At 39.2% G+C, this 14423-nt stretch overlaps 1 protein-coding gene across 4 annotated transcripts in view; it reads left to right on the top strand.

Moving 5' to 3' along the window:
- The window catches only part of MAEA (macrophage erythroblast attacher, E3 ubiquitin ligase), a 53578-nt gene extending 39445 nt beyond the window's left edge, over window positions 1-14133 (top strand). For all 4 annotated transcript variants that reach the window (XM_086463780.1, XM_086463779.1, XM_086463778.1 and 1 more), the window contains 5 exons: window positions 914-990; window positions 8375-8483; window positions 12336-12469; window positions 13159-13354; window positions 13830-14133. In XM_086463780.1, the coding sequence (XP_086319906.1) occupies window positions 914-990; window positions 8375-8483; window positions 12336-12469; window positions 13159-13354; window positions 13830-13925 (612 nt within the window). In that variant the 3' untranslated portion in view covers window positions 13926-14133. The remainder of the gene's footprint in view (window positions 1-913; window positions 991-8374; window positions 8484-12335; window positions 12470-13158; window positions 13355-13829) is intronic.
- The last annotated feature ends 290 nt before the right edge of the window (window positions 14134-14423 follow it).

Genomic DNA, 14423 nt, shown 5'->3' with positions numbered 1-14423 from the left:
AGGCAGCTATTCATTAGAAGCGTGGGGGAAGAAAAAAACCCGTTTGCCAAACGGAGCTCGGTAACTCAAGGAACACAGTTCTTTGCAAGATTCAGAGGACTTTGGGTTTTCATTGTTTCCTTAAGGTAATAAAAACAGTTGACTGTGTCCCTGTGAAGAAGCATAGTGACTCATTCTTTTATGGGGGGAGAATCTTTTTCTTTTTAATTCCAGATATTCAAAGTTTTTTATAGATTTTGTGAACTGGTGATGGAATTTGATTTAAAGGGACACTGTCAACTTCATTAGGCTTCAAATTTTACCTTTTTCGAAAAACAGGTAAATGCCACTTGGTTTTCTTGTTTGAGAGTTGTTTCGAGCATGGCTTTTAGATGCTTGACGAGAAGAGTGGGATAGAAGTTTGAAGAAATGGAGGGAGGGGTTTGAAACAACTTAAAACTCTGTGCTGGTTTTTGTTAATATTGGGGACTTTCAAAATGGCGTTCAAAGACTTGTTTCTTCCTTGCAGTCGTCTGGGTAGACCTTTCTTGTCTAAATTATCACATAGGCCCAAACTTCTGTTGAATCTACTACTTTAAATTGTAAGAAAGTACAAAGAAACCACTTGTTACTCTCACTTGCATCTCAGGTAATGATGTTTTCAGTCATTAGGAAAAAAGTTCATCCCTGCTAGTTACTGAAATTTTGGAGGAGGCAAGAGGAGGAGGTTTTTGTTTGCTTTTACGGAATTCTGTGCTGGAGTCTTGTCTGTAAAGTCAGCTTTTCAACTTTTTTTTGCATGAATGCCTAAAAGCAAGCAAACAAGGTTGCATGTTATTAACACTTTCTTTTTTGTTGTGCATACATAGTACTTAACACACTGTGCAGTGCAGTTTTGGCACCATCTAAGACTCTGTCTTATCTTTAATCTCAGAGCTGTCTGGAATTCAGCCTAAGGATTCAGGAGTTCATTGAACTCATTCGACAGAACAAGAGACTGGATGCTGTGAGGTATGAAATTAGGATCCTTACCAAACAATTTTCTTAACAAGATGGTATTATGCTTCATTAGGAACATGTGACTTGTTGCAACACCCGGAAGTCCCACTGAAAAGGATCTTGCTAGTGTTGTGATCAGTCTGTGGATTTAAGCTGGGATTGAATTTCTTTTGAAGGCAAGGTGTCATTCCACAGATGCACCTTCTTAAAACCTTAGGTTGCTGAAACTCTGCATCTTCTTACTTTTCAAAATCAACGTTTAGAAAATTAATCTATTGTATAAAACAATTGTATTTTCTGGTGGCATACAATGTAATTAACATATTTACTCTTAAGTAATTTTGAAGGGGTACAGCTAGCTTCTTGTAGCAACTCGTTGCGGTTTAAATTGCAAAAAGTACTAAAAGGTTAACGAAACACCTATCTAAAGCTTAATGTTTCACTTTTGACTGAATTTTCTTCTGCTTTACTATCTTCATTAAACTTCTTGTTCTACATGTGGTGCTTTAGGCCAGGTTCACCTTTTGTATTGAAGGCATAATTTGGAGTTCTGTATTATCACGTATGTGAGAATAACGAGCTATGTATGTTACCCCCACTCCCCCTGGCCCCAAATGAAGAAATCAACTGAATATCCATTTTCACCTCTTTTGAACTAGTTCAGTAGGGACTACTTTGAGAAAAAAGTAACACGGCCTGAGGTGGCACGAATCAGTAACAGAACTAGAGTCAGACCTAATCACTGCCCATTTTCAATGAGAGACAGGTTTTCTGCCAACACTTACAATATCAGCCCATGAAGCCGTTTGGGCTTTTAAGTTAGTAGTCCTGGTTCAAGGTGTTGTAACAATGTTCCAGGATAACACAAGAAACGAGTTCTGCTGAAATGAGTGGAATTTTGATGCTGGGACTATCAAATGTGTTGATAATTCCGATGAGCAGTGATCTTGCCAGCACTACGGAGTAGGATGCAGGTGACAGAGCTACTGGAGCTACACGTGGACAAGGGAGAGAGGAACTCACAGCAGGTTTTGTTCTGTAAGAATATTTAAACCTAGGGAGAGATGACAAGTTTCATGGCCAGACTTGAAGCTTTGCTGATACTTTCTGGTGATAACACTGTCGTTTTTTAACGTTTCTGACAAGTTTTTCGTTAAGGAAGTTGCAAGTCTTGCTGCCTTTAAAACCATACTAGGTACTCCAGAAATTGGAACCAGCAGGAGGTTTGTATTTGTGGCAAAGCTGGTTTTTAGTCAGAGGAGCACAGAGCTATGGAAAACATATAAAGTATCATAGTGGAAGCACAGGCTGAAAGCATATTCCCAAGTTCTAGCTGTAGAAACCATTCTGCAGGGCAAACTGAATAACTTTTCTTGAATAGAGTAGGTGAGAGACATAGTTGTTTAAAAACAAGAATAAAGGTAAAGGTGGTGCAAGCATGTGGAGAGGCGAATCTAATACTAACACGATGCTCAGAATTACCTTAGTTTTAGGGTTATTTGCAGTTGTTATTTCTAATTTAATTCAAATGTGTTGCTTGCTTTGAGCTAACTCATATCATTCCTACTTTGCCCTACTTGCACCAATGCAAATGTGCAATCTCATAAACTCCAGCTAATTTTAATGTTAATAATGAAAAAAACCCAACCTACCTGCCAGCATTTAGATATGTGCACTTTGATAGAGTTCTCAAATCCTAAGAAATTGTCAGGTACTTATGAAAAGGATGAAAGACACTCAGCTACATTGTCTGTCTTCTGAAGCCTGTGGTGGTCTTTATGTCCAATGAATACTGTGCCTTTGTGCCTTTAGCCTTATTCTCTGTTAAGTTTGCTTCTTTGCCAAGTGTGCAGTCATGCATCTTAACAATGAGTAGTCCATGCTCTAAAAACTGTTTTATTTGAGCTGCAGCTTCCTTATGTAGCTTAGAAACCAGAGGGCAGCCATAGAGCTGAAATAAGGAGATAGGCTGAGAACTGGGACAAAGTAGATAAGGTCATTCTGTATTTTACTGTTGTTGCTGGATATTTGTTTGCCTCTGATCCCTTTTCCATATCAGAACTGGTCAAATTTGCAAGTTGTTAACCCTCAGGAGGACACAGCACTCTTGGCGTGGGATAACTTGTACTGTCATAGCCTCGGAGGTTTAAAACTTACAGCTCCTATCTACATTGCAAATAGGCATCCATATTGAATGTCGTCAGGGCTGAAGCGTGTATGTTCCATACACCTACTGAAATTCAGGGTTGACACATTTTATACTCGGCAATTATAGTTTACCAGTCAGAACAAAGCTACTTTAACTTCGTAACTCCTTGTGAAACAAAAAGAAGCTACAGAAGTCCTTTTGTATCTTAAAGGACTTCTTTTTAGCAGGGTGAGTTTTGATAATTTTGTATAGTCAGAGTTCAACATCTTAATGGTTTCTCTAAATAATGTGGCTTAAAAATGTTAGTTTTTACCACTTAATTCCACTTTGCTTCAAAATAAATGTGTGATGAATAAGGGAACGTATTTTGGGAAGGTGTAGCATAAATCTCACTGCTTCTAGCAAACCGTTGCAACTTGTGTTTTTATTAGCTTGCTTCTGTTAAGTGCCTGCAGCAGGATTCTTTCAGTATTGTGTCCGTGGTGCAATAAATAGGTCAGGCATCCATTAGAAAGCAGAGAAAGAGGCTGTTTACCAAGTAGTTTCCTGTATGAGTGGAACTCGGAGAACTGACAATTTGTTGAAACGCAGCTGGTGTTTAAATAAGTTTGAAAGCTTTGCTTACTGCCTGCTGAGAACCTCTAAAGTGACATATTGCTTTTAGGTTAAAATTGATGTAAGCTTTGAAAATATTCATCTTTATTAAATATGCGTTTGAATTTCTGTAGCTCTTTAGAATATGAGTACAAACAAACCTTCCTGTAAGGTAGCTTTTCAGAGTAGTCTTGAAAGTGCAAGTTTCAAAAATGTACAAAAACTTTCTTGAGTACAAAGAGTGAATCTCTTAAGCTTAAGTACATCATAAAGTTTTTTGCCTAGTATCATTAGCCTTTTACGCCCACAGTCTCTTTAGGCTTTTTTGTAAAGCTCATACCTATTACAGTAACCACAAATGACTGATGACACTAATTTCACACTTTTGGGGCTCTTGCTAATTTCATTCTGGGAAAACTGACAATGTTCTGCTGCTCTCTTATGGGTTGCCAGAGATACACAGTTTTAGCTAAAGGCTTAACAAAACACCCTGTGCACTTCTTGTTCTTGGGATATAAAGGACAAAAGGAGTAAATAAAAATAGCTGATGATGCACCGAGTGAGGAGGAAGTGGCCACAGTCTATTCATTTTAGTAAACTTCTCTCCTACAAGGGTGAATAAACATAGTTTGTTCCTTTATTTTTATTGTGAAATGGGGGGCAGTGGGGGCTGGGGTTGAACAGGCATATAAAAATGATAATAAAACTTTTGAGCACTTTGAGTATAAATTTTGCTAGTAGTCATAATTGTCTCTGAGCTAAAGGCATTCAGGCATTGGTCAGAAAGACTGAGCAGAAAGAACAAATCATTTTTCAATAATGCCTTGTTTTTGTGTTCAGTTATTGCTTCTTCCTGATAAATATGTTCATTCTTATATTCAGGCATATGTACATACATACATACATACACACTGTATAGCTTACATACTTTAACAACAGTATAACCTTAGTAGACAGTCGACTAAATCTTCAGGTCTTCATAAATGCCCTTTCATTCTTGGATTTGTTAAGTGCAGTATGTCTGCTGTACCTGTGTGTGCTACAGTGGCTATTTTAAACAACAGACAATGGACTTAGTCCCCACACAATTTACAGAATCGTTCTGGGATTTGAAAAACAAACTTTTCTACCTATTACTTTGATCTGTCATAAGAATTTAGTTAGAATTTAGATGGACCGTCACCATTCAGTGATGGTCGACTGGGCATGATTTTAAAAAATAAAGAAGAAAAACCTTTAGCCCTCTGCTTTAGCTATACTGACTAGTGTGTGCTAATGGTGGTAGAAACATTGTAAATAAGCATTGTAAGGTTCATCTATACCTCCAAGAGCATAACGTTTGCACAAAGAGATGGAAGTAGCTGAATGAAAAGGGAAGGGGTGAATAATGGCATGAGGGCAAATAAGGTGTTCTTTAACTGTTGTGTGTTCACGAATACTCACACAGTACTGTTGCTTGCTTCCCAATCTAAAAAAGACTTCAGAGTGCTATGAACCAACAAACTTGTTTCTCTTTTAAAGGCTATCTTTCTTTATTTTAATTTCTCTGTGTTGGGACTCAGAGGGTGAAGTTCAGACATTAGCATGGCAGGCTTTGTGGGAAAGCCTCCTTGTTTTCTTAAGGGGCACAGGAGAAGGGAAGGTCAGGAGACGAAAGCTAACAGAAGGTCACTTTAGAAAACCTAATTCCTCCTGGCTGAACTCAAAATGGCCACCACATCCCAGCATGTTTGGTACTTTGCAAATGATAGTGTTGATTGCCGAGCACTTCCTTGAATGGCTAGCGCACACATAGCCATTACAGATCGTACGTGCACAAAACTAAGTGTCAATTCTAGCTGTTCTTGAACACATACAGTACGTGTGGCCAGGATTTGCCAGTTGCAGGTCAGGGTCTTCCTATAAGTAAGAGGGATGTTGCTTGTCTGTAAGAACAAACTGTCAAGGCCTGGTGGGAGGAGTAGGACCACAATACTAAAGAGGCTGGTGCAAAAGTGAAGTACCACTTCCATTTTATAGAATCACAGAATGGTTTGCGTTGGAAGGGACATTAAAGATCATCCAGTTCCAGCCCCCCTGCCATGGGCAGGGTGACCTTCCACCAGACCAGGTTGCTCCCAGCCCCATCCAGCCTGGCCTTGAACACTGCCAGGGAGGGGGCAGCCACAGCTGCTCTGGGCAACCTGTGCCAGTGTCTCATTACCCTCACAGTGAAGAACTTCTTACATCTGATCTAAATCTCTCCTCTTTCAGTTTAAAGCCATTAACCCTTCTCCTATCACTGCAGGCCCTTGTAAAAAGTCCCTCCCCATCTTGCCTGTAGGCCCCCTTTAGGTACTGGAAGGCTTTTATTAAGGTCTCCGTGGAGCCTCTTCTTCATCTCTCTCAGCCTGTCCTCATAGGAGAGGTGCTTCAGCCCTCTCATCATCTTTGTGACCTTCCTCCGGACTTGTTCCGACAGGCCCGTGTCCTCCTTATGCTGGGAGCCCCAGAACTGAATGCAGCACTGCAGGTGGAGTCTCACCAGAGGAGAGGGGGAGAATCACCTCCCTCGACCTGCTGGCCGCGCTGCTTGTGTTGCAGCCCAAGATGCCGTTGGTTTTCTGGGCTGCGAGCGCACATTGCTGGATCATGTCCAGCTTTTCATCCACCACCACCCCCAAGTCCTTCTCCCCAGGGCTGCTCTCGATCCACCCATCGCCCAGCCTGTATCTGTGCTTGGGATTGTCCCGACCCAGGTGCAGGACCTTGCACTTGGCCTTGTTGACGTTCATGAGGTTTTCACGGGCCCACCTCTCCAGCCTGTCCGGGTCCCTCTGGATGGATCCTTTCCCTCCAGCTTGTTGGTGTCATCAGTAAACTTGGAGGGGCACTTGGTCCCACTGTCCACGTCGCTGACAAAGATGTCACACAGCGCTGGTCCCGACACCAGTCCCTGAGGAACACTGCTTGTCACAGAACAGAGGTGCACAGTGATCAGATCTTTTCAGATTACTTTTTTTTTTTTCTTTTTCCTCTTCTCCCTCATGCATGCACACACCGTAATTTGACTTAACTGGTAGGTCTGAATCTGCTTTGCCTGAGCTCTCTTTTAAGTAGCTATCGCTTTGGGCTGCAGCTCTGCCCTAGCACTTATTTTAGCTTTTTTCCAGTATGCCCAGGCTGCCTAGTCTCTTTCTCAGGCCATGGGCTTTGTACTTCTGCTCTCATAACAGTAATCACCTGGGGAACAATATTTACATTCCTGAATTGCTCACCCAAACTAGGAAGTTGAGTGGAAACAGTCTGTCCTACATAACTTCCATTGCTTCCTGGTTTGGGTGGGAGAGGAAGTAGGAGTACTGAAACACTGCTAAAGAGACTGTTCTCATGGTATTGATGACCTAAGTGTAGTTAGTGAAACACAGAATTTGAAGGGGGGGGGAAAAAAAACCACACTAGATTTTTCTTTTTTAACTCAACCCATGAAATGGGCAATTGAAAAATACTGCATATTCCTAAAAGTCATTTGTAACTTTAAATAGGTTTTAACAGGACTCTTTAAAAGTTAAAAAGAGCAAATACCAGAGTGCTTCAGAGATAACTTGGTATCTTCCCCATAATAGAAACTGTGAAGAAAATACAGCATAGGGGAGACTTTTCTTACTTACGCAATGCCAGAAATTCAATACAGTGCTGATTCTGTACTCGGTCTACTATGCAACATCTGTGCACTGCTGAAAACACAGCTTTTAGCAGAAATGCTGAACCAATCATCCAGTTTAAAGGCTGGAGGGTTTTCTTGCACACTTGAATTCCAACTCGAAAATGGACGCTTTTGGGAAGTCTAGGTTGAGGAGGCTTTCATACAGGGTTTTTAAGTAGTTGAATATCCTTATAATTTGATAACAATTCTCTGGTTTCTTAGTATTAATTTCCTGAAAAATATGGGAGTTTGTATTTTTGCTTTAAATATGTTTCTGGCAATTCTGTCACTTCTTTCAAAAGTCCAAGTTTTCAGCCTTGTGTGTATCTCATCGGTACGTGTTAAAGTACAAAAACTTGTACTGAAGTTCTATGTAGTTTTTTATTTCCCTGGCAAAAAACTTTGCTCTTAACAAAGTGTTTTCTACTACATTACCCTGCAATTTCTTGTAGTCTGCACAGAAAGTGGTATTGCCTTCTAGCCTATTAAAAAAAAAAATCCTTTATTCAGAAGTAAACATTCTCTCAAATGTAACTATAAACAAGGTAGATATTTGAACACTCCTGATGTTTAATGGTTTGGAATAGCTGATTATCAGACTGCATTTATCTCACTTGCGAGTGTATGCCCAGCAGCAAGTGTGATACATCGAGCTTGCATAAGCAGAGATGTTTTTTCTAATAATCGTGGGTCTGTCATTCTAGGTGTAGATGAGGTAAGACTTCGTGCTGCAGTAAGAAGTCCTGGTTTCTAAGAAATTACACTGTAAAATTGTGAATTCTTAAAGTCATTCTGGCATTTGCAGGATGATGTGGGTTTTTTTTTTTTCAGGCCCTTTAAATGCATCACATCTTGGAGTTCAGGTACTGAGAGCAGAATCTAGAGTTTTTCTCTGAAATCTTACTTTATTATGTAAATTTACTTGATTTAAAAATAAAGCTAATAAAGGTATAAATTCTGTGTTTCAGACATGCAAGAAAGCATTTCAGTCAGGCTGAGGGAAGCCAGCTGGATGAGGTTCGACAAGTGATGGGAATGTTGGCCTTTCCTTCAGACACTCATATCTCGCCCTATAAGGTAACATTCTGTCTGAAATTCAGCTGTACAGCAGAATAATAAAATACATGTTGCAGTTGTTTTTCCTTCCAGCAAAACACATTGATAATCTGAAGATCAAATGTTGTTCTAATTTTTACTTGCTAAAAGCCACCTTTGTAATAGTCCTTAACTTTAATAACTAGTCCTTGCCTGGACATTAATCCAGGTAGTATTTGTGTTGTTGCTGTTGGATCTTAACAGTAACAGCCAGATCGGTGCTGAGCTAGGCTTACCACAAACCCAGCACTAAAGGTCTGTGGGACTAGAAGTGTGATATGCAAATATACAGCAAGTGACAGAGGATGGGGAGAAGTACAAAGGAAAAAACGAGATACTTTTGTTAAGATACTAGGCTGTGGCCTTAATGCAGTGGCAGCAGTTCTTAATTCTACTTCTCCAATGACTGTTCTTGTGGTGGTTGGGATGAAGGAAGGAAGATGATTTGAATGGTCTGAAAGCAGTAATTTTGATGCTTAAACGTAAGTGTTTCTTTATGTGGATTATACAGGTTAATTTAGATATTAGTGGTAATATTTACATCTGAATTTGAATCAAGCAAAATTCACAGGTAGTTACTGTTTCTACAGATTTTGAGTTTGTTCTGTGGTCATGTGCTAATTCGCCTTTTTTGACTTGGCATGGTAGTGTTAGGATAATGGTTGGACCCGATGATCTTGAAGGTCTTTTCCAACCAAAATGATTCTATGATTCTAAGAGTTGAGCTGGCAAAGCAGGACAAGAATCCTGTGAAACGCCAAGCCAATCTATGGCAATGCCAGTATAAACATGTTTTTTAAACAATTGATGATGAAATCAATGGTTTAACAAAAGAAACATGGGGAAAAAAAAAAAAAACCAACAACCCACAGAATTAATGTGAATTTCTTTGCTAATCCTGGAGTCCTAGAAGGATCCTGGTGTTTTGGATTCCACCTTTGATGTGAGTTAGGAGCATAAATGATAGCTGTGTTAGAAGACTGGGTGTAAGACAGAGCTTATGGTTGTTTTAGTAGTTAGAAAGAAATAGGCAGGAAATAAGTCCTGTATTTTGTTCCGAGGGCTGGTTTGGGCAGAACGTTTCAATGAGGGAAAGCAGGGAGAAAAGCTAGTGGTGTTTTATGTAGAACCATACAGTTGGAACAAATTCCCTACTACTTTTTATGGATCTGACTTAAAACTTTGTAGTTCATGGAAGTTGTATTTTGGGTCCTCTAATAATTACCTAGATAAACAGAACCATGGAGTGCATGTTTGTTTGGAGATGCCTTTAATATATTGACTAGGAGTTCTGTGCACAAGTGGGGTCTTAAAATGGCTTTAAGTAAAAATTACTTTTATATCTGTGAGAAAGTTTGTCAGATCATACTCATACTATCTCTAATCAATTGATTTTTATTAATCCAAGGGAAGAAGCATCTTCTATAACCAATGAATAGAACTTTCTCCAGCTTATTGTCCTATCTTTCAGGACTTTAAGGGTAACATACTTAATATTGAGGCAAAACAAGCTATTTCCTTTTGATATCCTCTGAACAAGCTTGTGGCTGGAACTATTCCAACTGGACATTTAGTGACCTGCTACTTTTGTGTCCTGTCACCTAGGCCCTTAGTCATAGGCTTTGCTTAATCATTTGTAGTACTTCTGTCTCTTTATTATGGATCTGGTTTGGGCTCTGTCTGTTACATCTTCTCAAGAATTGCCTTGAGCTCAGAACAAAAGCTTCATCCTGGAACTCTGGGAACATTCTGGCCTTAGATGGGGCAGGTGATAGAGCAAACAAACACCAGTCTGGTGGCAGAAATGGTGCTTTTTGCTTTAATTAAGACAAGATACGTGTCTGTATTTACTTTTGCCCCATCTGTATAGGTTCTCTGCCTCGGTTCTCCTTGTTGCTTTGGAGCATTTAGAAGTCAGACAAAGTATTGCTTCCATCCAGGATTCTTTCCTTTCCTGTGGATTTGCCTCTGAATCTTTCTGCCTCTTCCTCATGTGAATTCTTCTTGCTTTTTGTGCTGTTTTTCTCCAGCCATAGGGCTACGGTTGATCCAGCTGTTTCTGCTGCGAGAGTTTTTGCTCTTGTCTTAGTATTCCTGGTGGTTTTAATCTCTTGAAATCCATCACTTACACTTGCACTCTTTTTTGGCTTCTGTGTAATTCTACTTTCTAAATGTTTGTCAGAAAAACAAAACAGGACTGGTTTATGTGGGCTGCATCTCTTCCCTCCCTCATCCAGTTTAATGGGAGCTGTTAGAACTCTGTTAATCCTGTCTCCAATCCAACAGTTGCCTGTCTCCATGAGCACAGACAAAACAACTTCATAATCTCAGCTAAGATTTACTAGTTGTACATAAACCACTTCTCCCCACTGTTCCAGTAGTCAGTTTTTGAGTTGGAAGGGATGGAGAGATAGTTCTGTGCTTATTCAGACAGCTGCTGTTAAAATCCAGTTTTGCACTTCTTTAAATGCTGGCCTCTTACGGTTCTACAAGGTATTTCCCAAGCTTATCTGAACCACAGTTCTGTTAACATGTAATTTTATCCATAAACACTATTCCTGATCATGAATATGAACATTTATGAATAATTTATTCTTAAAATACATACTATGGCACCATTAAACCATTTGGATAAAAGTTCTCAGGACAGGGACAGTCTGATCATCACAGAGTAGGGAAATTCCAGGATACAGGCTACAACAAAGTGTAGCCTGTATCCTGGACCCCTTCCAGTGTCTTGGCTTGAAGGAGCAGGGAACCTGGGAGAGACAGAGTGGGACAAGGTGGTACAGAGCAAAGCGTGAAGACTAGTGTCTATGTCATGGTAGAATCACTGCCTGGGGATTCGGTACAATGTTTTGAATTTGATGCTACTCAGTGTATTGTCTGCCACTATGTCTTTGATTTCTCTTTAGAAGCCTGTTTTATGAACTAAACAGTATACTAAAACGTATTCTTGTTTCTCCTAGTTGCCTCAAAGTGTAGCATGCACAGTTGATAATACGAGTGTATTTCTAAGATAAATAAACTGTGCCGCTTCTCATGACCAAGGTGCAGGTTACGGATGCAGAGGAGAAGGGGTGCTAGCAGAGGAAAGGATTAGGTCTTTGCTTGTATAGGTAACATGAGTATGTTTTAAAAGGGTCTTTGCTTCTTTCATGACTCTTTCACAGCATTACTTTTAGTGTATCCTTGACCTGTGGGGTTTAGTTCTTCCTTTAACTAGTCTCCCTGGTTTTTAGTAATTCTGTAACCTAAAAAGGCACAGCATTACAAGATACATTCAAGAATTTTGTCCTTAAATGTGTAGCTTACCTAAGCTTTCTCTAACCGGGGGTTATGCCAGCTCTTCAAATTAAAACCTTTTTACAAAATTCTGTAAACATTATATACTACAAAGATGTATCAGCAGAATTAGCCTGACTTGAGGTAAACAACACATCTGGCTTTTCACTGTTAATGATTCAGAGGCTGTAGAGCAAACATTCCACAATCCTAATGCTGCTCCATAAGTAGGCCAGCGTTCTAGAAAATTAAATGCAAGAAACAGCCTTACCAGGATTTACATACCTTAATTAGAACATTTGGTAGATGACAGAGGGAGATTGAATATTGTTATGCCAGCTATTTTAAGTAATACTTGATTTAAAGCGTATTTCTATTGAAGTAGTTTTAAAAGGTACTTTCTAAACAAGTACACTCGTACTGTGCATTAGCATGTATGCTTTTATTTTGTGATGGATTCAGTCTACTGAGTTTTGCACAATTTACCACTCCCAGGCTTCTCCCCCCGGGACAATTAGCTTGAAAATAACTTGTGTTGTTTTTTAACAGGATCTCTTGGACCCTGCTCGATGGAGAATGCTGATCCAACAGTTTAGATATGATAACTACAGACTACATCAGCTGGGAAACAATTCTGTTTTTACTATAACACTCCAGGCAGGCCTTTCAGCTATAAAAACACCGTATCCTTTAATGCAGATACTACTGTCGAGTGCAAAACACCATTGTGGGGTTTTTTTCATTCTATGGATGCTTTTCAGAGAGCTCACAGAGGAAAAGTGACACTTGAAAATTTTGCTTATGAGTTGTTTAAATGGCGTATGAGTTGTTCTCTATTAAATTAAGGGGACATTATAGTAAGTGGCATTATGGCTTAAAAAAAAAAGCCCAGACAAAAAGTTTAAGGTGAAATGTACATTGTGTTTGCACACTAGGCTGTCTTGCCATGTGTCTTAAGTTAGTGAATATATCCACAAAAGTTAGTGAGCTGGGTCAGAATTACTGTTTTTAAGTATTTATACACAAATTTACCTTGTCTGTTTTTATGTGAATATTCAAATATACCCTGGCTCTTTTGAAACTGAGTTGGATTTGTTACACAGTGTGGTGTTTTAGAGAAGGACTGGCGCTACTAAAGTGTTCTACATCAGAAACTGTACCTGTAGAGGCTACCAGACACTTGTTGCTCACTTTTGTTCCTTGAAACAAAGTACTTGATTCTTACCTGTACACATTAAACTTGAATTAAATAGTCCTGTACACACTGTAACCTAGGCTATGTTTGCAGAGTTTACTCTTTTTACCAATGTTTGTCATTCAGTAACTGTTGTTCCACTCTGCAGTGGCTGTTCCTTAACTTGCTGTTAAACAGACAGTGTTACAAAGAGGATGGGAGCTCAAAAAACCCAGACTGCCCTGTGTGTAGCAAATCCCTGAACAAGCTGGCTCAGCCTCTGCCTATGGCACATTGTGCCAACTCCCGACTAGTCTGCAAGATTTCGGGGGATGTAATGAACGAAAATAATCCTCCTATGATGTTACCAAATGGATATGTCTATGGATACAATGTAAGTGTTGAAATCGAGGACATACTGAAGTCTAAAACAGCCCTGGTTTTTACAGCTTTCCCTATCAAGATAAGAGCTTACAGACCCGGTCAGAAACCTAGACCTATCTTCTATATTAACAGAAGAAAAGTAACTTGCAGTAGTTTTTGAAGGGTGGTATGTTTGTGTGATTAAATTGGTCTTTAAAGAAGCTAATATCTGATTGAATAGATTCATTTTTTAATATATATATATATATATAAAAATATAAAAATACATATATAAGTATATACATTTATAACATGAAATCAAACAGCATTGGAAACTGTTCCCTCTGGGAGTGATAATGTACAATAAGATACTTCTGCGGGCAAAGATATTTTGACCTCAGACTATAATATAATTTTTTTTCAAATTAAACAAAATGTTTATTCACTGAACAGTTGATCATGAGTTACTGCTGTGAATGTTATCTTTTGATTTCACTCTTTTCCAGTCTCTGCTTTCTATTCGTCAAGATGACAAAGTAATTTGCCCAAGAACCAAAGAAGTCTTCAACTTCTCACAAGCTGAGAAAGTCTACATCATGTAGGTCCGTAAAACACACGATGAAGTGCCGCTGGAATTTTGACACAGTGTATATTGGCATACCCTGTAAAGGGGGGGGCCTTAATGTGTGGCAAAGAAGCAAAACCTGCCACCTTGGGGATCAGACCTGTCGGTGGCATTATTGTTTCTTGCGACCAAAGATCGATGAGCAACAATACACACTCTTTAAAAAAAGAAAAAAAAAAAAGGAATTACGACTTAAGTTTGTACTTGAATAAAAACAAAAACAAATTTTGATTGTTAAGGTTTTGTAACATAAGGTCAAAAATTGGACTCTTCTCAAAAGTACTTTCATCTTCTAAAGGATAACTTTCTTTAAAGATGGACACTTGCACTGGGGGAAAAGTTACAACAGATTTGAGATTAAATCCATTTTTCTTCCCTCTTTTTCACAATTGTCCAAGACCCTTTTGTTATCAAAGATTTCAGTACTACCAATATGTTCTCCTTTTAAGCTCCTCTTTGCCTTCTTTATGATCCT

This window comes from Leptosomus discolor, chromosome 4 (genome assembly GCF_034619465.1).
Source record: "Leptosomus discolor isolate bLepDis1 chromosome 4, bLepDis1.hap2, whole genome shotgun sequence".
NCBI classification, from domain to species: Eukaryota; Metazoa; Chordata; class Aves; order Leptosomiformes; family Leptosomidae; genus Leptosomus; species Leptosomus discolor.
Note: the sequence above shows the minus strand (reverse complement) of the source record. Positions and strands in the feature narration are given on the sequence as shown.